The sequence below is a fragment of the Microcebus murinus genome, chromosome 9 (genome assembly GCF_040939455.1).
Source record: "Microcebus murinus isolate Inina chromosome 9, M.murinus_Inina_mat1.0, whole genome shotgun sequence".
Taxonomy (NCBI): domain Eukaryota; kingdom Metazoa; phylum Chordata; class Mammalia; order Primates; family Cheirogaleidae; genus Microcebus; species Microcebus murinus.
The window spans coordinates 29,780,828-29,808,258 of record NC_134112.1 but is presented as its reverse complement, the minus strand read 5'-3'; the positions used below and the strand labels follow the sequence as shown (position 1 = coordinate 29,808,258).

The following is a 27,431-nucleotide window of genomic DNA, read 5'->3' as shown; positions in this document are numbered from 1 at the left end:
TCTAATGGAATGGTTAAGGGAAAAGAAGAAAGCAAAATTAACAGTTCTTAGGAATAAAATAGGGAATGACCTTACAGAAAGAGCAGAAATTCAAAAGAACGTAGAGTATAATTGACAAACTTGAAAACTTAGACAAAATGGATACATTTTTAGAAAAATAGAATTTACCAAAACTGAAGAAATAGTAAACTTGAATAGTAATGTAACTATTAAAAATTAATCAGTAGGAAAATAAAAAGAAAAAAATTAACCAGTAGTTAAAAAAAAAATCTTCCAACAGAGAGACTGGCCCTGAAGTCTTGGTGAATTCCAAGAAGCTTTCAAGAAACAGATATCACTCATATGCTTGTAGGAACCCAAAGAAGAATGAACATTAAAAAATTATTCTATAAAGCAAGTCTAATTTTTACAAAAGGACAGTATAAGAAAGGAAAATTATAAGTTAATCTTGTTCAAGTACGTGTCAATGCAAATATGCTAAACAAAACAATCAAATTGTACCAGTTTATTAATCAGTTGGGTTCATTCTAGGAAAACAAGTTTGACTTAACATTAGAGAAATCAGGCCGGGCACGGTGGCTCACGCCTGTAATCCTAGCACTCTGGGAGGCCCAGGCGGGTGGATTGCTCGAGGTCGGGAGTTCGAAACCAGCCTGAGCGAGACCCCATCTCTACTATAAATAGAAAGAAATTAATTGGCCAACTAATATATATAGAAAAAACTAGCCAGGCATGGTGGCGCATGCCTGTAGTCTCAGCTACTCGGGAGGCTGAGGCAGGAGGATCGCTTGAGCCCAGGAGTTTGAGGTTGCTGTGAGCTAGGCTGACGCCACGGCACTCACTCTAGCCTGGGCCACAGAGTGTGACTCTGTCTCAAAAAAGAAAAAACAAAAAAGAAAAATCAGTTAATATAAATTATCACATTAACAGATTAAGAAAATCATATGATCATCTCAAGCAATGACAGAAAATCTTTAGATATCAGTCAACCTTCATTCATGATAGAAACTCTTAAAAGACATTCTTTACTCATTAAAAGATAACAAAACTCTACATAAAATGTTATATACTAGGGAACATGAAAATTTAGGAAAAGCCTAAATGACCACCAGAAGTAGAATAAATAAATTATAGTATATTCATATGATGTACTATATGGTAGTGTAAATGAGTGAACTTCATATGTTGTCATGAATATATGGGTATACTTCAAAAATATTAGCTGAAAGATCTTTGCATGTATATTTAGTATAAAACTATATACATTTTAAAATATAAATTTTAAAATATAAATAGTTGGCCGGGCGCGGTGGCTCACGCCTGTAATCCTAGCTCTCTGGGAGGCCGAGGTGGGCGGATTACTCAAGGTCAGGAGTTCAAAACCAGCCTGAGCAAGAGCGAGACCCCGTCTCTACTATAAATAGAAAGAAATTAATTGGCCAACTGATATGTATATAAAAAATTAGCCGGGCATGGTGGCGCATGCCTGTAGTCCCAGCTACTCGGGAGGCTGAGGCAGAAGGATCGCTGGAGCCCAGGAGTGTGAGGTTGCTGTGAGCTAGGCTGACACCACGGCACTCACTCTAGCCTGGACAACAAAGCGAGACTCTGTCTCAAAAAAAAAAAAAAAAAAAAAAATATAAATAGTTTATCACTTAGCAATACATACATAGTGAACATATAAGATTCAGGAGACTATTAAATAAAAATTTAGGTTTTGTGCTTAAATTTGTAGTAGGAAGGAGAGGGATAAAATTTGGAAAGCATTAAAAGTTATAAATAATATTTTCTAGGCTAGATGAGGTACACACACAAATATCCTTCATGTATAAAAATTTTCATAATAAAATTTGTAAAAGTAAGTCAAAGAATTGTAGTTCTTATTTATAAAGATATATCAGTAACTTACAAGAATGAAAGCAGGTTGCTAATATTTTTATTTACACTGTTGGAAATTAAAAGTTGGGGTCAGGGAGATGTGGCTCAAAGTATATACAATTTCACTCATGAGGAATAAGTTCAAAAGATCTATGTATAATGTGACTATGGTTAACATATTGTACAACCTATTTTTTGAAAATCACTGCATAGATTTTAAGTGTTCTCACTGCACACACAAAAAATGAGATAATGAAGTAGTGCGTGTTAATTAACTCAATTGAACTATTCCACCATATATATATATTTCAAAACATATTGTATACAATAAATATATGCAATTTTTATTTGTCAGTTTTGAAAAGTTGAAGATTGATGGAACACAAAAGGATCGAGGATTTAAAATTTAAAATAAAATCAGGCTGGGTGTGGTGGCTCACACCTGTAATCCTAACACTCTGGGAGGCCAAGGCCGGAGGATCACTCATGGTCAGGAGTTTGAAACCAGCCTGAACAAGAGTAAGACCCTGTCTCTACTTAAGATAGAAAGAAATTAATTTGCAACTAAAAATATATAGAAAAAATTAGCCAGGCATGGTGGTGCATGCCTGTAGTCCCAGCTACTCAGGAGGCTGAGGCAGGATTGCTTGAGCCCAGGAATTTGAGGTTGCTATGAGCTAGGCTGACACCACGGCACTCTAGCCCGGCCAACCGAGTAAGACTCTGTCTCTAAATAAATAAATAAGAAAGAAAATCAAAGGAACTAAAGTAATATACTTATTGGATTTGGGGAGGAGGATGGGAGAAGACATAAAGTGGAAAAACGAAGTCAAATCCTTCTTTTGCAAAGCCCGTGACTTAGTGTATTGTCTAAACTTGATCAAAGAAGAGCAGCTTGAGCACAGAATTGAGAGTTACAGCACCCAGAAGAACTGGAAAGTGAACCTGGGGGGTGGCTTTCCTGCCTTAGGACCTTTTCTGTACACCTTGAATGTCTACCATGTATATAAAGTACGACTTTGTTAATAAAAAAGAAAATGAGTCTGCTTATATTTGGCATAACATTGAAGCTATTCTACATAGATGGGATGCAAGGGGAGCCTTGGTAAAGATAATCATGTGAAATTTTATAGCAGGCATTGTTATTAGCTCCAGTGTTTTATTTCATGAATTCTCTTGAGTATATTTGATACTTTTGATAATTTCTAGGGTATTTTTTAATAAAGTTTTTTTTAAGCTAAGTGATTATTAAAAGGGTAATTTATTCTTAAGTGGAAGTTTCTAGAGCCTCACCTTTTGCTTCTCAGAATCTCCCGTTGTACAATGAAAATCAAGAGGAAAAATTGTATTCATAGAAATAATATGTTCATAGGAGAGTATTGGTACCATTATTGCATTTATTAATAGTCTATTCTCACTTTTTGTGTAGTGTGAGTTTGCTCATCTAAAGCCTTCTACATTTTTCTGTAACTATATCGCAGATTTCTTTTTATTTTCTTTTTAAAATCAAAGGTTGCAATGTTGAAATAAGCAGAGCTACAGAACCGCGTGGCTTCTCTTTCTCTGGCAGTTTGTATGCAGGTGTGTATGTTTTCTCTGTAGGCAAATCAAGAGCTTGAGGCATTAGAAGAAGAAATGTTGCAAATGCAAGAATCTACTCATCTTTTTGAAGTGGCCCTTCCAGAATACAAACAAATGAAGCAGTGTCGCAAAGAAATAAAATTGCTCAAGGGACTCTGGGATGTCATTATTTATGTTAGAGTAAGATGTGCTTTGTGGAAGCATGCTTTTTTTCTTCTTTTAGTAGTTCTTTGGTACAAATAGGTAATTTTTAGAGTCTATGTCATTTTATTTGTGTTTTATAATGTGTTGAAATAAGTGAACATTATATTCCCTCCCTTCTCCCAGAATTAGAGTTTTTATATATGTTAGTGGAAGATTCTTCCCTGAATATCAGTTGTTTTTGTTTTTAGTTCAGGATGAAACTTTGTGTAATGAGCTAACTGCTTCAAATCTTTTTGAGGGATTGTGTGAATATGAACAAAAATTAATATATAAATATATATCACATATATGTAGGGTCACCTGTGCATACCAACTCATGTAAACACTCATATTTATATTTACATGTGTGTGCATGTATATCCTCACTGAAAATAAAGTTAATTTGTATGTGGTTAATTAAGTTAAAAAGTAGAAAAATAAGTTGACGAGAACTAGGCATATTGCAACATGTATTATACGTAATTTTCTTAAGTTAGTTGGAAACCATGTAGAAATATATTAAAAAGATATAAAATATGGTCAAGAAATGGTTAATGAGAGTTTTGTTTACGCCAGATGAAGGTTGTCTTGTGAAAATTCATTTTATGTTATGTGTAGAGTTATAAAAATCTATTTCTTAATAGTAATATACTTATCAGTTTATCCAAAGTACACAGGATTAAGTGATAATGTTGGTGTGTGTATGGAATTTATCATTACTACTAGAAATTAATGTATCGCAGTGTTTTAGCCTTAAGCTTGACATGTTCTGACAACTTTTTTGTTTTGGTAATAGGGAAGTTTTGACAAGTGCAGTTAATATTTAAAAAATTGACTTTCCACGGTTTGATAGAGTCACTGTGTATCATCAGTTTATATATTTTGCTGCAGAGCCTTGCTTTCACCAAATGTTGTTGACACTTTTATCTGCTTGTGCGTTTGCAGAGAAGCACTGATAATTGGACTAAAACCCAGTGGAGACAGATTAATGTGGAACAGATGGATGTAGAACTCAGAAGGTTTGCCAAGGCGAGTTCCATAACTGTCTATTACAGCAATTTATCTCTCTCGGCACCACCTCCTTCCATCTTCCCTAACCTAGTGTCTGCTGTGTGGGACTGCGTGTCCTTATTTACTTCTAACAGAATGGTATCAGACGGTATTTTTTTTTACTCTTAGCCAGTTGCACTTTAATCAAGCCTGCCTTTCTGTGAATGAGTTGATAAAGGCATATTAGGGCTAATGAATTTGTGAGAAGAAACTATAATCATGAGCTTCCTATGGCTGTCTAGGATGGAAAGAAAGATTATCAGGGCTTATGAAAGTTTTTATTTCTTTCCATAGCCACCATAAGCATCTTGTATCTGAAAAGGTATCTTTTGGTTCTGGAATTTGGGGCAACTAAGAAGATATGCAATTTCTGGGTTTCTATGGAATGTTATCTTTGTTTGGTTATTCCAGTATCCCAAGCGGGCTCAATATATATAGAATTCAGCTTGCTTGACTTTAGTACTTTGATATCTAGTCCCATATCCATAGTCCCATATTCTATATTTCCTCTGAGAAGTATAGAATTTCTTTGGATAAAGCCAAAATGGATAGCAGCGAGAGGCAGTTAAACAGCAGCAGGGCCTTTGGTTTTCTTCCCACCCCAGAAAATCCTTGCCCCGGACTCAGTCCTGTGCTCAGCTCCTACTAACTGTTCCGAATATTTTCTACCATATTATTCCAGTGCCAAAGACCCTACCTAAAACGTCTCTTCATTCTTTTGGATGTCATGGGGTCACTGAATCTCATTCTATACTCACTCCCTACTTATCTCCTCTGACTTTCAGTTATCTCATTTCAGAGTGACAACTTAACCCCCACTCTCAACTGAAGTTCTGCTTTATTTATTTGTTTATTCTTAAACAATTGGTAGTGTCCTTTACATTGTGCTAAGATCTAGTTGTTGTATTGTATATTTCTCTCATTCACAATTGCTGATGTTGTTCCATGGACCCTATTTGATATCTTAAAATCATGAAATATTTAAGTTGCAAGGAACAGACACTCAAAGGCAACCAACATTTCAAGGCTACCATATAAAAGAGTCAGATATTCAGAAGAGGTTTTAGTAATCTAGATAACAATCTGTTTTCTCTCATGTTTCTAAAGGAAACATTCTTCACTGCACATACATGTCCTGTGAACTCTGTTACTCACCTGCATTTAATATCCTGTTGGTTTCCTCATGGTACATCCATTTAGATCTTGTGAATAACAAACCAACATATCCAAGCGGCTTGTACACAGTGGACTCGTAATATACAAACAAGTTGGATCTCTTTCCATTTCTCTGGTTTTGGTCCTTAGCCTGGGGGTTTAAATACTTTCACTCCCTTTCTTAATTCAGGAGTGGGGAAATGTGTATTTCTTCCAAAGAAGGCAAATTATATAATGTATTATTATATCTAGGGAGCTGAGGTTTTTCCCACTTTTCTTTAGGAAATATGGTCCCTAGACAAGGAGGTCCGAGTCTGGGATGCGTACGCAGGCCTGGCAGGCACAGTGAAGGACATGAGAACCTCCCTGAGAGCCGTGGCAGAGTTGCAGAACCCTGCCCTCAGGGACAGGCACTGGCGCCAGCTGATGAAGACCATTGGGGTCAGTATCATGGGTCTCTCTAACTGAAAATTACCACGACTGTGCAGTGTCATTCCTTGGTTCTAATCATCTGGGATGGGGTAGAATTTGCGAAGATATTTGCCAAATGCGAAGAGATCAAGCTTTGTGAAATAAAGCCAGTGGACTGGCCACCTACCGTTGCTAGTTCTCACTCCTCTTTCATCTCTTACTGCCTGTGTGACCTCAAGCAAGTCACTTAACCTCTCTCGTCTCAGTTTTGCTTTTTATTAATATAATGAGGGGCATCTTGTAAGGAGCATGTGAGATCATATGAAAGCATTTTGTACAGCACCAAATGTCTGCAAAGAAACTTACTATGGAGAGGATCAGAAGGTATAAAAGTGAATTTGGGGAGAGTAGAATTCTGAAATTATGATTTTTTTCCCCTATAGTTTATTTCATAATGGTGTCCTTTTTGATGGCCTTTTTTTTGATGGTTTCAATTTTATTGTAAGATATAAAATGGTTTCTCATGTGTCCATGCCACCTGAGGTTCTATTTTCTTGCCTTTCTATATCTATTGTAAAGCAAATACATCAGTCTTACACATTATTTTTCAAGGAAAGTGACCTTTATGAGTTTAAAATATGTGCAAGGAAACCGTGTGTGTGTGTGTGTGTGTGTGTGTTTTCTCCTTAGACAAATCAAGAGCTTATGGGACACACTGTGAAAAGAGGCTTGCAGATGTGAAGGAGAGTTTTCAGGGAAGGGAGACAGGCAAGGGCAGGTAGAGAAGTGGGAACAGCCGCGGCTTTGTGGTTCCAGCCCTGACAGTAACTCTGGGATCTTGAGCAAGTTACCTGCTCTTTACACCTTGGTCGACCTTCTGTGAAATAAAAATAATGCTTCCCATGCAGACTTGGTGAAAAATTGGAGATTACACATAACCATACAGAGTCATGCACTACATAATGAGATTTTGGTTGACTGGCTGTATATATGCCGGTGGTCCCATAAGATTATAATATTAATACCATATTTTTACTGTATCATTTTTATGTTTTGATATGTTTAGATACACAAATACTTAACATTATGTTACAGTTGCCTGTGGTATTCACATTTGTAGCCTAGAAGCAATAGACTCATACCATATAGCCTAGGAGTGAGGTAGGCTATGCCATTTAGGTTTATATAAATATGTTCCATGATGTTCGCAAAGTGACAAAATCCCCTAAAAATGTATTGTTCAGAATGTATCTCCATTATTATGTGACAGATGACTGTATATATAAAAGACCAAGCATGTAGTAAGTGCTCAATAAAAGCTTCCTGAAGCTATTGTTATTACAATAATATTTTTCATAGGGTCTTTTAGACATTGCATGTTGAGACTTTGTAATAGATTTGTTCCTTCAGAAAATCTTCATTGAGTCTTTTAATAGGTAGTGAGTGGTCTGTGCACCTGCTCCCCGCCCCCTCCTCATATTTCTACCATTGAGATTTTGCCACACCACAGTCTCGCCTTCCCTGTCATTATGCCTTTCTGCAAGGTGGAGGAGTCATCTTTTCTGGCAGAGAACGTGGAAAGAGGCACTTTCCTTCAGGCTGTCCCCAGGACAGGAGATTCAGTTTGGATCTGGGCTGGACTGGATTCAATCTCCATTTGTCACCTGAGCTGGCATCCACGTTCAGTACTCAAATTGTACAACTAATCAGAACAGCCCTATTGCACAGCCCTTCTGAATGAGGTCAAAATTGATGCAAAGATAGGCTGACCCAACTCATCTGGTTTGCCCAGGACTTTCCACGTGGAGGTTTTAGCACTGAAAGTCTTACATCCTGGAAACCCCTCTGTCCTGGGCAAACTGGGGTGTTTGGTCCCCCTATGCAGAGAAGTGATGGTGCTGAGAAATTACAAGGCAGGGAGAGCCACAGGGGGAGACAGCATCCAAGAAGCACAGACTGGATATTCTTAGCAAAAGCAGGAATGAAAATGGCTTTCCTACAACTGTGTGGCTGGGTCAGCTCTTCATTTATAAGAGACATGAGTTTGGGCACAGAGGAAGAGCTCAGAGCTTCCTAAGAACCGAATACTGGAGTGGGGTGGGATGAGTCAATAAGATGATGAGGAAATAAATGTGAATTACTTGTCACATGGTAAATATGAATAATGACACTATGAGTAAGAGTATTTTTTTGCCAAGGAAAGAAGATTAAATTAGTGATAAAACTAGGTTAAATCACGGAAGCAACTGGGAGTTATGCTCAGTGAATAGGGTTCTTTAGGAAGAAAAGACAAATGAGCCACTACCTGGATTCCTGGGATTTCGACCAAATTATAATAAAGGAACAATGAGATTCTCTTTAAAAAATGGGCTTTGTGGGCAAAGGAGATAAGAAATGTGCTGACAAGGGACAGATAGGAAACAAAAGAAAGTAGCGTAGCGTGAACACGCCTAAACCTTGGCACTTCCTTCCAGCAAGCGATGCCTCAGTAATTGTGAGTTGAAAAGGAATGTCTTAGACTTTCCACACCTTCCAGAACTAGAGATGTACTCGGCACCTAGCTCAAGTATATATTTTAGTTATGATTCAATTCTCTAGCCATTGGGCAAAAGGAACCATGAACATATGTGGAATGTAAAGTCTACCGCTTCTTTTTCCCCTAAGCAGGTCAAGTTTTCAATAAATGAAGCCACAACTTTGGCAGATTTGTTAGCACTGCAGCTGCACAGAGTGGAAGATGATGTCCGAAAGATTGTGGACAAAGCTGTGAAGGAACTGGGGACTGAGAAGGTAGTTCCTTGGACTGTGTCTTTCTACCAGGCTAATTTTGGGTATCAGTATAAAGGCTGAGTTGGAGATGGCTTCTCAATGCCCTGGGGCTTTGGATTCATGAGTCCTAGTTTGTTCTTTGCTGCTTGTTAGGTATGTGCGTTGGGCAGCAAACAGAATCATTCTATTCACAGTAAATATGTAAAACAGGAGGGTTGGCCCTGTTGATGATGATGACAGCAGAAAACGTTATGTACCCTTCACTTTATAGCAAGCACCGTTCTAAGTGCTTTTTAAATATTAACTCATTGAATCCTCTCAGATAGATAATATTATCCCTATTTTACAGATGGGGAAACTGAGGTATAGAGAGGTAATTAACTTAAATTCACACGGGACTGAAGTTCACATTCAGGGTACTACTTTCTCATGCTAGCTGATTTGTAAATAATATGTACCAAACCTTTAAATAATTGTCCCTTCCTACTCTCAATTTCTGTTTTGGTGAAGGATATAAAATTCAGATTCAAGAGAAGCTTGATATTAGTGTGGTAAAATTTATTCCCCAAACCTCATCACCATGTATTACTTGGAAGAAAAAAAATGAGGCAAATAATACTTGGTATCTGTCTGCTTTTTTCGAAATTGTAAAAAGCATTTTTTAAAGTTCATATAATAACCCAGATGTTGGTCCTTAATTAAACATGTGTGCACATAAATTAATTTATACTGTTGATTACTAGGTTATTATTGAAATCAGTCAGATCTGGGCAACCATGGAGTTTTCTTATGAAGTTCACTATCGAACAGGCATTCCATTACTGAAGTCTGATGAACAACTTTTTGAGACTCTAGAGCACAACCAAGTAAGATGGATATTTCTATTCCAGATTTTTAATTTTGATTATTTTTTAGATTGACGAATAATTATACATATTTATAGGGTACAATATGACATTTCAATAATATGTTTACAATGTGGAATGATTAAATCAGGTTAATTAACAAATCCAGCATCTCATATACTTATCATTTTTTGTGATGAAAACATTTAAAATCTACTCTTTTAGCAATTTTGAAATATAAAATGCATTATTATTGTTTATTATAGTCACTATTCTGTGCAATAGATCACTAATGCTTATTCCTCCTAATTGCAACTCTGTACCTTTGATCAGCATCTCCTCTTTCCCCACTCACCACACCCCCCACCCCTCAGTCTCTGGTAATCATCATTCTACTCTCTGCTTCTCTGAGTTCAACTTTTTTAGATTTCACATATAAGTGACATCATGTGATTATTTGCCTTTCTATGTCTGGCTTAATTCACTTAGCATAATATCCTCCAGGTTTATATATGTTGTCATAAATGACAAGATTTCCCCTTTTTAAAAGGGAATAGTATTCCATTATATATATGCCATATTTTCTTTTTCTATTCATCTGTTGGTGGACACCTAGGTTGCTTCCATATCTTAGCTACTGTGAATAATGCTGTAATTAACACGGGAGTACAGATATCTCTTCGGCAAACTAATTTCATATCATCTCAATATATACTTAGAAGTGCGATTGCTGGATCATATGGTAGTTCTATTTTTAGTTTTCTGAAAAAACTTCCATGCTATTTTCCATAATGGCTGTATTAATTCACATTCCCACCAAGAGCATACAAGGGTTCCATTTTCTCCACACTCTGGCCAACACTTGTTATCTTTAGTCTCTTTGATAACTGCCATTCTAACCAGTGTGTGGTGATATTGCATTGTGGGTTAAATTCGCATTTCCCTGATGATCAGTAATGATGAGCATTTTTTCCCAAACATAAGAAAATGATTTTAAATTGTGTCGGCTGCTTTTCCTGCATGTATTCAGATGATCTTATGGTTTTTGTCTTTTATTCTATTAATATGGTGTATCACATTGCTTTGTGTATGTTGAACCATCCTTGCATTCTACAGATAAATCCCACTTCATCGTGGGATTTATGATCCTTTTAACGTGCTATTGAATTCACTTTGCTAGTATTTTGTTGAGGATTTTTGCATTTGTGTTCATCAGGGATGTTGGCCCATAATGTTTCTTTTCTCATAGAATTGTCTGACTTTGGTATCAGGGCGGTGCTGGTGGCTGTATAAAATGCATTTGGAAGTATTCCTCCTCCCTTAATTTTTTGAAAGAGTCTGAGAAGAATTAGTATTAGTTCCTCTTTAAATGTATGGTAGAATTCTATGATGAAGCTGTCTGGGCCTGGGGTTTTCTTTGATGGTAGATATTTTAGTATTCATTCAATCTTATTACCCCTTACAGGTTTGTTCATATTTTATTTCTTTTTGATTCAGTTCTTGGTAGATTGTATGTTTTTAGGAATGTATCCATTTATGCTAGGTTATCTGATTCGTTGGCATGTAATTGTTCATAATAGTCTCTTATGATCCTTTGTATTTCTGTAATAAGAGTTGTAATATCTCCTCTTATTTCTAATTTTATTGGAGTCATCTCTCTCTTTTTTTGGGTCTGGCTAAAGGTTTGTCAATTTTGTTTATCTTTTCAAAGAACCAGTTCTTAGTTTCATTGATTTTTTTTTTCTATTGTCTTTCTAGACTCTACATATTTCCACTCTGATCTTTATTATTTATCTTTCTATTGACTTGGGGTTTAGTTTTTCTTTTTCTAGTTCCCTGACAGATAATGTTATTTATTTGAGGTCTTCATTTTGATATAGGTATTTATGGCTATAAAATTCCCCAGGTGCTTTTGCAGCATCTCATAAGTTTTGGTGTCTTCCATTTCTTTTTCCATACCTCTCAAGATATTTTCTAATTTATGTTTCAGTTTCTTCCTTGACCCATTGGTTGTTCAGGAGAGTGTTGCATACTTTCCGTATATCTGTGATTCTCCAGAATTTCTCTCAATAATTTCTAATTTTATTCCATTATGGTCAGAAAAGATACTTGATGTGATTTTGATCTTCTGAAATTTGTTAAGACTTGTTTTGTGGCCTAACATGTGATCTGTCCTGGAGAATGTTTCATGTGCCCTTGAGAAAAATGAAATGTGTTTTCTGCTGCTGTTGGATGAAATGCTCTGTCCATGTCTGCTAGGTACATTTGGTCTAAAGTGTTCAAGTCCCCCCATTTCTGTATTGATTTTTCACCTGGATAATCTGTTGTTGAAAGTGAAGTATTGTTGCATTGCAGTCTCTCACCCTTTAGATGTATTAATATTTGCTTTATTTAGGTGCTCCAGTGTTGGATGAATATATATTTCAAATCAGATTTTTTATTTTAAATCATGATATTAGACTTTTTTTCCAAGTTCTAATAGTCAACATTCATTTATTTATTCATGGAGCATCTATTTGTACCAGGCTCGAGGTGTGATACCATTTGGGATCCAGAGGTATGAACACTTGTTCTCTAGGAACTTGCAATTGAGCAGGGAGAGAAACAGAAGGACTTCAAGAAGCCTAAGAGACAGAGAGACTGACTGCTTGGGGAGGGTGAGGGACTCTGGGAGGGCCTTATAAGGTGATAGTGTTTATGCTGAGACTTGAAGGATAGGCTAGTATTCAATAAAAAATGGCAGTCAGAAAAGGATATTTGGGCAATGGGGACAATGTTAGTGGCACTTTGGAATGTCAGAATGTGTCTGTCATTCAGAGGTAATTTTAAGAGTTCAGTTTCCTTGGAATATAGATATTCTTTCAGGGAGTAATGAAAAGTAAGGCTGGAGAGAGAGGCCTGAGCACAGCATATATGGTCTTTAGTTCTCTGATTATCGGGGTTAGCATCTCTTTGGACATGAGAGATAAGAAAGGTAGAAGAGACAGACTATTCAGAGGAAATAACAGCAGTGTTATTAGACGTAAGGTACTTAGGGGAAAAAACTGATTTAGAGAGTTGACATTATTATTTTTGGTGTTAGCATGAGGAATATTAATGTAAAAGTGGAAAGTCAGACCAGAGCTCAGCACAGAGGTTCAGTCCAGAGCTGTAGGTTGGAAGGTCATTGTCGATATCTTGAGAATTGATGAGCTAGACAAAGAGAGGGTAAATAACATAAGCCAGCTGAGAATACAGCCTTGGAAAAGGCTGCATTTGGTGAACAAGAGGTAGAAGACAAAAGGAGGCAGGGAGAGAGTGGTCTGAGAAATAGTAGAATCAGGATACTGTAGTATTGTAGAAACCAAGGGATGGGATTTTCCCCCCAACAAAGAGTCAAGTATGTTAAAAAGCTAGAGCGGAGGAGAATGAGGGGAGCAGGGTTCTACTCAGTGACTTTCTGAGATTTCAGCATCAAAGAATGAGAAGGGCTAATCAGACTAGGTGGCATTAAAGCAAGCCCTGGGGATAAGAGAGCTTAGTATTATAGGAACATGAAAAGGGTGGAAACTGGAAGCTTGAGGGCCTAGCAGACTGAAGGGAAGTTTGCTTTATTTTCAGGGGATTAAAAAATACAAACAACCTTGGAATGATTAATAGACAGGGACCAGGGGGAGAGTGATGAAAGAATACAGCTTAATTCCTAAAACTGCACCCCTGTGCACAATGTTTTTTCCAGCCTGCAATAGATGTATGGTCTTCTTGTGGAAGACATTAACTGCAGCTGCTTATATTTATCTTTCTTCTTTGGGGAAAAATGTTGAGATGCACACTTACTCCTATTCATTCACTCATTTACCCATTTAGCAAAAATGTATTGAATACCTGTTCCAGGTATTACATGCTAGCCTCAGGAATCCAGCAAGAAACAGAATAGGTGTGGGGCCTCCCTGACAGCACTCACAGTCTACTAAATTTAGCTGCTATTTAGAATTCTTTGCCTTTATTTTAGGTTCAGTTGCAGACTCTTCTTCAAAGCAAATATGTGGAATATTTCATTGAACAAGTCTTGAGCTGGCAAAATAAATTAAACATAGCAGACTCAGTCATTTTTACGTGGCTAGAAGTCCAGCGAACTTGGTCTCACCTGGAAAGCATTTTTGTTTGTTCAGAAGACATTCGGATCCAGCTCGTGAAAGATGCTAGAAGATTCGACGGAGTGGATGCTGAATTTAAGGTTTGTCAAAGACAGGCTGTATTCTGTGCTAGCAAAGTTTTGTACAGAAACATGATTCAGGGTATCATATTTCTAAAAATGAATATATTTTTGCATTTTAGTAAGCAGGAGTAAGGAAAGTTTTTTTGTAAAGGGCCAGGTAGTAAATATTAAATATTTTAGGTTTTGCAGATTGTGCAGCCTCTGTAACACCTACTCAGTGCTGCCACTGTAGCACTAAAGAAATCACAGACAACATATAAATGAATGTGCAGGGCTATCCACTAATAAAAGTTTATTAATAGACACTGAAATTTGAATTTCACTTAATTTTCAAGTGTCACAAAATATGTTTCTTTTGATATTTTTTAACCATTTAAAAAGATAAAACCCACTTTTAGCTTCTGGGTCTTACAAAAACAGACAGTGGTCCATATGTGTCCCATGGGCCATAGACTGTTGACCCTGCAGTAAGAAAAGTAAATAGATGCAGCTTCTTAAGGAAAAGACTGAGATGGAGCAACAGTTAACAAATAGTAAGATTAATCTAGTTTTCCTTTTCCAGAAGAGCCACAGAAAACACATGGAGCTGTGCACATAATAATGATAACTGGTAGACTTCGAGTAAAGAATTGTAGTTATACCTTTCTTATACAAAGAGGGATTAAATGTTTTCTTCTTCCTACTTAAAGCAGAACCCCAGAGAAATTTTGATTCATTTAACTTTTAAGGAGGAAAAAATAGATTGTTTAGCTCTCTCTCATTTTTATGTAGATATACTTAAGATTTTGGGGGGGGGTGGCACGTGCCCGCTAACTTTCTCCCTCCCCCCCCTTTCCTCTCTCCCACTCTCTCTCCCCCTCCATTTCCCTTCCCTCTTCCTTTTCATTTTTTAATTATTTTTTTGTTCAATTTAGAACATAGAAAATCTGTATGGCCCCAGGATGGTGGTAATATCTGTCACATTTATTTTGATACAAATTATGTGATTATACATTATTTTCTTATTTTAAACTCAAAAAGCAAAAGTAAACAGATGTGGTGTCAGGCGTTCCTAGAAGTCTCTTTAACCTTGCCTCCTTATTGTTTATTTGTTCTTCATTTTTGGATCCCCAAAATGGATTAAAAATTTAGAAAAGAAATTTCTAATATCAATGGCTCTATGTTGTACTTTCATACAGGAGTTAATGTTCAATACGGCCAAAGTAAAAAATGTTTTAGAAGCAACATGCAGACCTAATCTCTATGAAAAACTTAAAGATTTGCAGTGCAGGTAAGAATAAATGTATATAAAATGATCAGTTTGCTATAATTTTATGAAATTTCTTTCATATACCTAATAGTATTTAATACCATGTTATTATAGGTGCAACCTCTACTAAATTATTTTATAATTTTGCTTATAATTGTTTAGTTGCCTTATACATATTAGGTGGTACATATATACTGTGATTTTTTTTTCTTTTTTTTTTTTGGCTGATCTCTGAGGTTTATATACTGTGATTTAATGTAAATAACCTCAAATATACTTCTGTTTTCTGAAAAGAGTATTATAATAGTAAGATTAGAATATCTTATTATCAAGAGAATTGACATGATTGATCAATTCTTTCATCAAACTGTCCTGCAAGTACTGATTGAGCGTGTATGTATGATACAACCTGGGATTGCACTCAGTTATTTTAGTTCTTTAGTTTGTATATAGTTTCATTTTATTAGAAATTATCCTTAGAGAACATATTAGCATTTTTTAAATCCTTGCCCTAAGAGCCATTTGTAAAAATACATTTCACATATAATTAATTCTACAACAGTTAGTGGTCATAAGAATATGCTGGCTTTTGATTAATAATGGGCAGATCAGCTAGTAAAATGAAATTGTGGTCACTTTTTATTGCAAGGTAGGAAAAAGAAGATAAACTACAAATTACATAAGCAAAACTATTTCCTAGTCTGGCTGTTTTTTGGTGATAAAAAAGGGTGAATTGCTACAGAAGCGAATTATTTCTGTTTGGTCAATGACCTGGGGCTCTGCCTTTGGGTCATTTCTGCTCTACTAAGGACAAGAAGGTGGAACTGATTCTAGATCTTATGACTCCTCTGAATACCTGAGAAGGGTGCAGGCACTTGTGTTTTGTAGACATTCATGCCAAGAGAAGACCTTAAGCCAATTACGTCTTTTTATTGCATTTTGTGCTCAGGTTGAGCGATAGCAAACCTAGTCTTCTCCAGAGCTGATTAGGAGTGTCATTAAGAATGGGAGGAGAGATACAAACCTAAGTCTGATCTGTATTTAGCCACAAGTAGTGGGGTATATGTGTGTGCCTGTATCCATTTCCTCCTACTTGCCACGACTTGCGTGTTAGTCGTAAGCAGGACAACAGTGTCAGGGAAGGGCGCAGGCTACCCGTTACAGGGAGCTTACCGTGATGCATGGACAGGCGACAGGAGCTGGGTGTTGTTTTGTTTGAAGTTTTAATGACCGAATGGACAAAATATGCTTAAAAGGATTTTCCATTCATCTAGGCTTTCTCTTTGTGAAAAAGCTCTCGCTGAATACCTGGAAACCAAGCGTGTAGCTTTTCCTCGCTTCTATTTCATCTCTTCTGCTGATTTACTTGACATTCTCTCAAAGGGAGCTCAGCCTAAGCAGGTAATATATTTTTTTGAAAGTCTTATATTATACGGTGCTAGCTAAGGAATGTCACAGTTTCTCTATCATTGTCAAATGCCACCTGTCACATCACATGTGCCAGCAACCAGACAATCTGCAGTTCACATTCTTAATGCAGCAACAGAGGGATGTCAGAGGCTGTGCAAAAGGAGATCGGAAGAATAACTGCCTGGCGCTCGGTAAAGGGGAAGGATATTGAATGTATAAGGCTTAGGGTCCTGAAAGGAGGCAATGGGAAGAGACATTGGCTCCAAATGCACCAGAATTCTGGGACAAGGCCTGGAGCGTCTCTTACCTGTTTGGCAGTTTTCCTAGGAAGAAATGGGTCACGTGCTGGGAGGAGATCGTGGCTGGCGGTACTCCCTGAACTCGAGAGTAACCTTTATAACTATTACATTGGACTAATCTTCAGTGCTGAGTTTGATTTTAATAATCCCAGGCTCATCCTCTAACCCTTTAATTTCCCCCCACCTGGACAAAACTCATTCACCACCTGTTTACTGATCCTTATGTCAATATTTAAAGCAAATAAAAGCAGATATTATATTTTGTAATCTCAAAGCTCAGAGGCAAATCTTGTACAATTCCAAAATTGTACTCCTTCCTATGAACTTTTAGAGGATACTGCCTTTCACTTAGACCTATTCGATTGTTCACATTTGCTTAGATCTTACAGTTGTGACAGCAGGCATAGGTGGTTACTCCTAGAGTTGATTGCATATTGCAGATTATTTTGAAACTGAAGCTTGTGCTGTATCATGGTGGAATTTAGTCCATGGTCTTTTTCTTGGAAAAATATTTTTTCCCTAGGTGTTTCTATACCATTTTCTTTAGAATATGTGTCTATTCCCATTGAAGTTTCCTGAATTTTGCTATTCTTTGGACACAGTATTTATCTTTTTTATTATTTAACTATAAACCTAAATTCAATTGGATGGCTGGTCTTGTTGATAATACAAGGGCAGTCTTGCTATTAATAATAGAATTGTTGGTCAACTTGGGTGACATTTTCAGTGTCACCATTCAAATACTGTTTTGTACATTCGTGCTAAATTCTAGATGGCTTTGCAAATCAAATCCATCTGACTAGATTGACTAGGAACCCGTTATATCCACCTCTTACATATTTATATAATAATAATTAGATGCTTTAAAAATCCTAATTTCAAACATGATGGTAATAACCACACTTAGGCTCCAGTTGTCCCTTGGGGATGTCCTCCTGATTCTGCCTGGGGTGACTAAATGAGGTAGGAGGGTATCATATTCTGTTGAGGTACGTTTTCCTAAAGACCTTTCCAATCTAAAATGCTTATAATGCAAAATGAATTTTCAATATGTAAATTAGAAGAGAGACGCATAAATCTGTAAGTAGGATAGCATTCTTTTTCTTTTAATCACATTCTTTAAACACAATAAAAATTTGTGTGACTGGTTTATTAAACAATATTCATTCCATAAAATGACAGTCATTAAACAGTTTTATTTTTCTGCAATTACTGATGCCAAATGTGCTCTGCTGAATTTCTTTACACTGGTAGTAGACCCCTTTATCACAGTTTGAACAGATATAGAAGTTGCCTGGTCTCCTTTTCTTATTAAAAAAATAAATAAATAAACCAAAACCAACTCAGCAAGGTCTAGTTAGGAATTCTCATCTCACCTCCATGTCAAGGCCAGGCTTTCATATAAGAACTTGAGGTTGGGAGGGAGATTGTTTCATTCTCTCTCCTACCCATTTATCATGAGGAAGGGGTTGGGGTGTGATCTGTCCACCATTGCCCTTGCTAATGATTGTTCCCACTTCTCCGGCCAGCAGTGGCCGTGGGTCTTCACCCTTAACAGTGAGGATCCACGTGTTGGGTCTCTTGCGGAAGAACACATGTGCAAGTCCTCAGGGGACAGAAGGAACCTCCCTAGGGATATATATGGCAGAGCCAATTCCACCCTAACTCTTCCAGTTCTTGCTCTTGGCAAGGTAACCAACCCTCTGTTTACATCATCTTCTTCCTGTTCCACCTAAACAGATGTCCAAACAAGGGACACATTGAAGAGTCACTTCCTATAGATACTTACGGTTTCTATGAGTGATTCTTCAACTCCTCTCACCTAACTTTAGAGTGGAAGTTGTGGGACACATTCCTTTACCTTACCCACAAGGGGAGAGGCAAATCCCTTGCCATCCTTCACTGGAATGATAATTCACAGCTGTGAGGACGCCCTCCTCTTCTTCCCTCCTCCTTGCAGTACTTTCCATAGAAGGGGTGCATGGAGGTAGATGAGGGTAGGGTATTGAGATGTGTCTTACCAAACCCTGGAGGAACTAACCTGTCCTAACCCATGTCTGCTTTCTTCAGAATGTACAAATACCCAGTGACTTTTTTTGTCCTAGGCTGGTGCTGGAGGAGCAAATCACTCAGTATATTCTTGTCACCAGCTCTCTTCACGCTCCTTTTATTTATTTTTAAATTTTTCATTTTTGATTTATATGGATACATAACAGTTATACATGTTTATGGAGTATGTGTGATGTTTTTGTATAGGCATACAATGTGTAATGATAAAATCAGGGTAATTGGTATATCCATCACGTCAGGCATTTATCATTTCTTTGTATTAGGAACATTCCAATTCCACTCTTATAGTTATTTTAAAATATGCAATAAATTATTGTTAACTATAATCACTGTGGTTTTGCACCCATTAACCATCTCCTCTGTATCTTGCACTTTCCACTACCCTTCCAGCCTCTGGTAACCATCATTCTATTCTCTGTCTCCATGAGTTCAATTTCATTTTAGCTCCCACTTAGAAGTGAAAACATGGGATATTTGTCTTTCTGTGTCTGGTTTATTTCACCTAACATTATGTCCTCCACTTCCATCCATGTGGTTGCAAATGGCAGGATTTTAGTAATTTTTATGGCTGAATTATATTCCATTGTGTATATGTGCCACATTTTCTTCATTCATCCATTGATGAATGAACTTAGGTTGATTCCATGTCTTGGCTATTGTGAATAGTGCTACAATAAACTTGGGGGTGCAAATCTCTCTTTGATGTACTGATTTTATTTCTTTTGGATATATACCAAGCAGTGGAATTGTTGGATCATATGGTAGTTCAGTTTTTAGATCTTTGAGGAACTTCCATACTGTTCTCCATTGTGGCTATACTAATTTACATCCCCATAAACTCTATTTGAGGGCTCCCCTTTCTCTGTGTCCTTGCTAGCATTTATTATTGCTATCTTTTGGCAATAAAAGCATTTTAACTGGGATGAGAAGATATCTCATTGTAGTTATGATTTGCATTTCTCTGATTAGTGATGTTGAGCATTTTTTCATATACTTCTTGGCTATTTGTATGATTTCTTTTGAGAAATGTCTTTTCAGATCATCTGCCCATTTTTAAAGCAGATTATTGGTTTTTTCCTATCAAGTTGTTGGAGCTGCTTATATGTTATAGTTATTAATTACTTGTCAGATGTGTAGCTTGCAAATATTTTCTCCCACTCTTAACTTGACTCATCTTTTAACTTTGGTGATTTTTCCTTTGCTGTGCAGGAGCTTTTTAGCTTGATATGATCCCATTTTTTCCTTTTGCTTGGGTTGCCTGTGCTTTTTAGGTGTTACTCAGGAAATCTTTGCCCAGACCAATGTCTCATAGTGTTTCCTCCATGTTTTCTTTCTAGTAGAAGAAAACTTACACAGTTTCAGGTCTTAAATTTAACTTTTAATCCATTTTTGATTTGATTTTTGTGTATGGCAAGAGATGGGGGTCTAGTTTCATTCTTCTGCATATGGATATCCAGTTTTCTTAGGACCTTTTATTGAAGGTACTGTCCTTACCCCAGTGTATGTTTTTAGTACCTTTGTCAAAAATGAGTTGAGTATAAATGTGTGAATTTATTTCTAGGTTCTTAATTCTGTTCTGTTGCTCTATGTATCTGTTTTTATGCCAATATCATGCTGTTTTGGTTACTGTAGCTTTATAGTATAATTGGAAGTGAGGTAATGTGATTCATCTAGCTTTGTTCTTTTTGTGCAAGATGACTTTGGTTATTCTGAGTCTCTTGTGGTTCTATATAAATTTTAGGATTATTCTATCTCTGAAGAATGTCATTGGTGTTTTCATAGGGATTGCACTGAATCTATAAATTGGTTTGGGTAGTATGGATATTTGAACAATATTGATTCTTCCAGTCCATGAACATGGATTGTCTTTCCAGTTTTTTGTGTGTGGCCTCTTCAATTTCTTCCATCAATGTTTTATAGTTTTCATTATAGAGATCTTTTACTACTTTGGTTAAGTTTATTCTGAGGTATTTATATAATATATATATGCTATTGTAAATGGGTTTGTTTTCTTGGTTTCTTTTTCAGATTGTTCACTGTTGGCATATGGAAATGCTACTGGTTTTTGTATGTTGATTTTGTTTCCTACAACTTTACTGAATTTGTTTATCAGTTCCAATAGTTTTTTTAGTAAAGGCTTTAGATTTTTCTAAATACGAGATCATACTGTCTGCAAACAAAGATAATTTGAACTCTTCCTTTCTAATTTGTATGCCTTTATTTCTTTCTCTTATCTAATTACCCTACCTAGGACTTCAGGTACTATGTTGAATGAGAGTGGTGAAAGTGGGCATCCTTGTCTTGTTCCAGATCTTAGAGGAAAGACTTTTAGTTTTTCACCCTCCTTTTAAGTTATCAAAAAATACTTAATGCCAAGAATTAAGTTATGTTTAGCCAAGCAACATGCTGATTCACAGTATTTGTGTCCCTGAGGCTAAGTTATTTTGCAAACGTCAAAGGTGTACTTTTTAAATCCTCCTTATTATTTTATAGCATGACTTTGATATTAATATTTTACAGATTGCTAGCTTTTCAATTATTAGTGACACTTATTGTGGTAGTCACCTTGCCTACCTCATTCATAGCAGTTTAATCATACATTCTAAATCCCTGAATTTCCTGTACATTACTCAGTACATGTATTATAGTACACTTCCATTAATGAATGACTGGATAATATAAGATGTTAAAAAGATTTTAAATTATGATGAAGCTGAATGTTAAAATCACAAAATGGAGTTCTCCAAAATCTCTCACAGCTGTGTTAATGAATGCTAGCATACCAACAAAATGCCACCATCCTAGCAAAAGGAGATGGGTATTTCTGCTTACCAGCTAAAGGGGTTGGCCATGTGGCTATAGAGTAAACATGGTTTACAGTTCTGACCCTCAGCTTTGAAATAATTAGGTTTTTGATATAGTTTGAAATTTTGAGGAGATTCATATCATTTCAAATTGTGCTCAAAATGTGATTTTTATTGAGTACTTTTTGCTTACACTATTTAAACTTTGAACAATCCAAATTCACAAAAATGCTATCACACTATTACTAAAGGTCCATTATTATAAAGAGTATTTGGCAGCCTTTGTGTTGCAAATAACCATCCAAGAGTGACTTGTTGAAGAAGGGGATTGAGAAGGAGTGAAGGGCAATATGAGTCACCTAGAGCCATAGTCAGTTTCTTTCCCTGAAAGAAATGGTTCTGCAAATTCAACTTGCATTCTGAATCCTTGGTTGCTGACTATTGGCATAGTTAATGCTTTTGGCAGTTATGCCAGATAGCATGGCCTTGCTTCACTGTCTTAGCCTCTTTTCAATATCAGAATCAGTTTCAGACCACCACACACGGCTTTTCCATCTATGTCTTTTGTGTTAACATTCCTGAATGTGTTCCCTGTAGTGTGACTGAGATAACATGGCAACTGCAGCTTGTGGGGTAACAATGCAATATCCCCATAAAAGGCACTCTTTGTGAGCAGATAACTCATCTTGACATCTTGTGAATGACTTGAATTCTTCAGGACCCCCTCCTCTACCCACCCACACTCAATTTAAGAGTGTTGGTCCAAGAGAGAGTTTCTCTAGTTAATTGTGGAATTTAATCAGCCTGAACACATCAGCCAGGGAGGTCTGATCTCGCTACACCCCCCATTCTGTAAGCAGAAATTCCCAATTTAAGATACTTGAGTTGGAATGTCAGAGTGATAAAACTGGTGCATCTAGGATGCCTTCGGTGATTATTAGCTATTAGTAAGCTTGGTTAAGGTCAAGTTTTAACACATTGACTGCCATGTGAGTTGTATTTAACTCAGGCTAGTTTTGAGCCCTGGGGCTGCATGAAGCAAACCCTGTAGTTGGTTCATGAAAATCTTACTTGTGGATGTTCTCATTGTTACAATTAATATTGAAAATTCTAAAAATGTGTATTGCATTGCATGTAACTCACACAGAAGACAATAAAAAGTAACAAGTTAGAAAGGAACATTTTGTTTTAATAAAACACTGTGGCTCCAAGGGAAAAAAGATTTTTTTTCTAATGTGGCAGTCAATGTGTTAAAGATTTTCTCCCCCCAGAATTCAGCCTGGCCTCCTCTTCCAAGGGCATAGGTTATCTAAAGGACTGTGGATATAAATGCTGTGCAACTTCAATGATAAAACTCTCGGGTAGTTGCTGCAGAAATAACAGTGTACTTGCAGGATTCATTATTGACATGGTGCAATAGTTATGTGCAACTTGTTTGAAGTCCTTACATGATTCAGTACTAACAGTCTTTGGTTTTTTTTCCCCTCTTAGAAAAACATCCATTTGTGTTTTTCAACTGAATTAGTATAGTTAAAATCAGTTTACCCTTTTGTGTCCTTCCAAGTTGTTATGCAGTACCTTAAAATAGTTGACAACTTTCGGGGGTCAGGATGTCTTTAGCTACTGATACCTATTCATGTGAAAGATCTTTATGTCCTATAAGAGTTTGTACGTTTCCTCTTCCCTCATCCACTATGAGATGTTTAACTTCTCATAAAGACTAGCTTATAAGAAGCTTCTCTATAATGGAGCTGTGCTAAAGAAAGACAAACTTTCCGGGTTTTAATGCAATCAGCTATTCGTATGCTTCTAATGGAGTAACCATGAGCTTCATGTGGCTATTGAGTGCTTCAAATGTGGCAATCCAGGAACTGACTTTTTAATTTCAATAAATTTTTATCTATTTAAATATGAAAAACTGATATTTGATTCAGTTGTTGGAAAATGTATGTTTGAAACAACTTGAATGTATGAATCTACCTTTGCCTTTGCATATTTTATGAAATCTAAATATAAATCAAGTATTTCTTATGGAAAATACAAATTGAAATGTGCTGTAAATATAAAATGCACACCTGGTTTCAAAGACTTACTACAGAGAAAAGAAATAAAATATCTCAATAATTTTTATATTAATCACATGTTGAAATGATAATATCTTGGATATACTAGGTTAAATAAAATACATTAAAATTAATTTCACCTTTTTTTTTTAATGTTTTAATGTAATTGCCAGAAAGTTACAGCTGTAGCAATTGAGGCCATGATGCAGTCTCTAAAATGACAAAATCAAAAGTACATATCCTCAGGAATGCTTAATAATTTCATCAAGAAATGTCCTTCAAGGGCATCCACACCAATCCACATAAAAGAAAATCTGGCAACTTGTCTTTGGAGAAATCCTCTAAATTTTAGCGATGAGACAGATGGCACTCAACTGATAGCTCTAACAGACTATAAATATTGGTATTCAGAAAGGTGCTTGTGAGAAACGAGCTTAGTGTTAGGTGATAAAAAGCACTGCTGCATCTTAAAGGGACAAATATCTAGACCTCACATTCCCCCCCCCACCCCAGTATGTTTTTATATAGAGATTTCATTTGGTTATCTTCATGGTAGCATAAAAGTATCTCAGCACATGAATTTCAGGAATCAAGAGAAGGCAGCTCAATTCATAGTGTGCCATAACCTTCACTGGCAAGAGGCTATTCTTCTTTAGACAATTAAGAGGAAAGAGGCTCAAAATACAAATGGTTAGTTTAGGGCATGCATGAATGAATGAGTACATTCATTGTACTCATTGAAATACAATCAGTTAAATACTCTTAACTTTGCTGGAGGAAGTAGAAAGCTGGGAGGACATTAGGTACCAGAAGTGGAGGGGAGGGGTTTAGGTTGGGCTGAAGAAAGAATGGGAAAGAAGGAGCAGAAGGAAACTGACACAGAAGAGGTCATGGCCATGACCATCTTGCCCTTGGCTCTATTTACCTTCAACTGAGTAACAAGGAATAGAAGCTGCTCATGAATGTGTAGTTTCTCAGAGAAACTACCAAGTGAGAGCAACTCTGCTTGGCTTGGCTTACAAATATATCATATTTTAGATGGATGCCTTTGTGTAAAGGTAACCTGATAACTAGGGGTTTAGGCATATATAGGTATGTGACAAGAAAATAGAGAATCTAGTTTTTAAATAAGTATGTCATAAATTATATATCCAATGGAGATTATCTATGATTATCCTTTCCAAATGATTAATAATCACCAGTTGTATAACAACATGTAATTTTTTTCATTTTGCAAATGTGTTGCCAATGCTTCTATTGTAACTTCTTCATTGGAAATCTCTCCATTGCCAATTTATAAGTTACACAACGACATCAGCGTTATTATAATGTCAGACTAAAGTAGAATGTCTTTAAGGTTATGAGATCCAAAAATGAAATATTATAAATGTAGGGTCCCGCCAGCAAGGAGTTCTAGGCCCTTCTGTGGAATCTAAAACTGTTATAGTCTCAGCCTTGGTTTGATGTCACTTGATAGAATTTGTTCAGCTACAGCTTAAATTCAATGGGTGGAACTTGTAGCTATGACAGATTAACTTATAACAGAGTACCATTATTTCTGGGAAAAGCGAGAAACTCTGGATAAAATATATAACTAAATCTGTTTAAATGCCTTGAAGAGCACTTAAAGAGCATTGAAGAAAAGTCAAGATTTCAGGGGCTTAGATGTGAGCAGAAGGAAAGCACAAAGACATTTGGGACTACTTTTCCACTTGGACATTTGACGACTCACAGACGTGACCAAGCGTCTGAGAAGCTGATCAGAGCTTCCATCAGTCTCATGTAACTTGAAAGAAGATAAATAAAGAAAATTAAAGAAAAAGGTGGAATTCAGGCTCCTCTAAAGAGGTTATTAGCCAGAGAATCAAACAACAATAAGAAATAGTTCAAAGGTCAACTGGATATAAATTTGCTAGGATGGGGAAAAGGGAATCTAACACATATCATATCTAAACAATCAATTCCAGGTGGATGTAGTTCTAAATGTAAAGGGTAAAACAATGAAATTATGTTCAACATATATGAGGAAGGATGTCTTCATGATCTCGGGATAAACAAAATCTCTTAAATTGGACAGATAAATATTAACTGTTAAGGAAAATGTAATGGATTAAGCTATGTTAAAATTTTAAAACTTTGGTTTATCAAAATATACCATTAAGAAACTAATGACATAAGCCACAGAGTGGGAAAAGATGTTTGCCATACATTAAACAAAAGACTGGCATGTAAAATATATAAACAACTCCTACAAAAAAACGAAGACAGATAATCCAGTATAAAAGTGGGCAGAATACTTAAGCAGTTCACAAAAGAAGGTATTCTAATGGCTAAGTAAATATAAGAAAGGTTGCTCAACTTTGTCATTAGAGAAATATATGTTTGGTTGTTTCAGGTAGGAGAGTAAGTCCAGTTTCTGTTATTCCATTGTGGCCAGAAGCAGAAATGTTCTCTCTCATTGTGGTTTTAATCTGCATTTCATATAACATATATATATATATACACATATATATATATATGTGTATATATATGTATATATATATGTATATATATATACACACACATATATATGTATAGATAACATATTTATATGTATAAACATATATATAAAACAAACATATATATAAACCAAAATATGTATAAAAAGACAAGCAAACATTTCAAAATATATATAAAACAGTAGCTTTCTAGACACTTGACATCAAACAGTAGAGAATTGTGATTCATAACAGACTCAGAATAAATGAGGTGAGCTCATGATTGTCTTAGATTGCTGCCTTGGAGAGGTTCCAGGCCACGGTACATGAAGGAGAACCCAGACAGAACGTGAGGTTCTCTGGGTACAGTCTGCAGACTGTCTCTGGGTAAAGTTTGCAGAAAAGAACACCAAAGAGGAAAGAGGTGTAGAAAGAGAACTCCAGAGACTTATGGAGGGGCTCCCTTGAGTACTAAGCAGAATGCTGAGTAGTGCAGATGTGTAGGGAAACTACCCAATCCTGGGGAAAGAACCATCTGAAAGGATTAGAGGGGAGAGTGCCTAGTGTTCTCACAGGGCTAGAAATAGTGCCTGTTTCCACTAACTAGACTCAAAACCTTTATAATTGATGAGTTACAGTACTTAGTCTTTCTTGGTAATGGGGAATAGTTAGCCTTAGACTAGACTAGACTCTAAGCCTGCCAAACAAGTCTTAATAGCGAGATCCAAATGGATGGAACTGTTTCTAAGTAACTTACCTGCATCCCAGAATAAAATTCAAGAATATAGGAGTGAAAAAAATATATTCAGCAAGGTAAAGTTCACAATGTCTGGCATCTCATTAAAGATAACTGGGCATGTGAGGAAGCAGGAATATTCGACCCATGAAAAAAACAAATACATTACAACTGACCTGGCACTGGCACAGATTTTAGAATTGGTCAACAGGACATTAAAAGTTATATCTATTTTCCATATGTTTCCAAGAAG

The 27,431-nt window shown here is 36.4% G+C and overlaps 1 protein-coding gene across 1 annotated transcript in view; it reads left to right on the top strand.

The window, feature by feature from the left end:
• The window catches only part of DNAH11 (dynein axonemal heavy chain 11), a 311,756-nt gene that overhangs the window by 56,277 nt on the left and 228,048 nt on the right, over positions 1 to 27,431 (top strand). The window contains exons 21-28 of the mRNA XM_076006379.1: positions 3,481 to 3,639; positions 4,588 to 4,671; positions 6,130 to 6,288; positions 8,926 to 9,048; positions 9,771 to 9,893; positions 13,864 to 14,088; positions 15,249 to 15,340; positions 16,594 to 16,720. Coding sequence (XP_075862494.1) covers positions 3,481 to 3,639; positions 4,588 to 4,671; positions 6,130 to 6,288; positions 8,926 to 9,048; positions 9,771 to 9,893; positions 13,864 to 14,088; positions 15,249 to 15,340; positions 16,594 to 16,720 — 1,092 coding nt within the window. The remainder of the gene's footprint in view (positions 1 to 3,480; positions 3,640 to 4,587; positions 4,672 to 6,129; positions 6,289 to 8,925; positions 9,049 to 9,770; positions 9,894 to 13,863; positions 14,089 to 15,248; positions 15,341 to 16,593; positions 16,721 to 27,431) is intronic.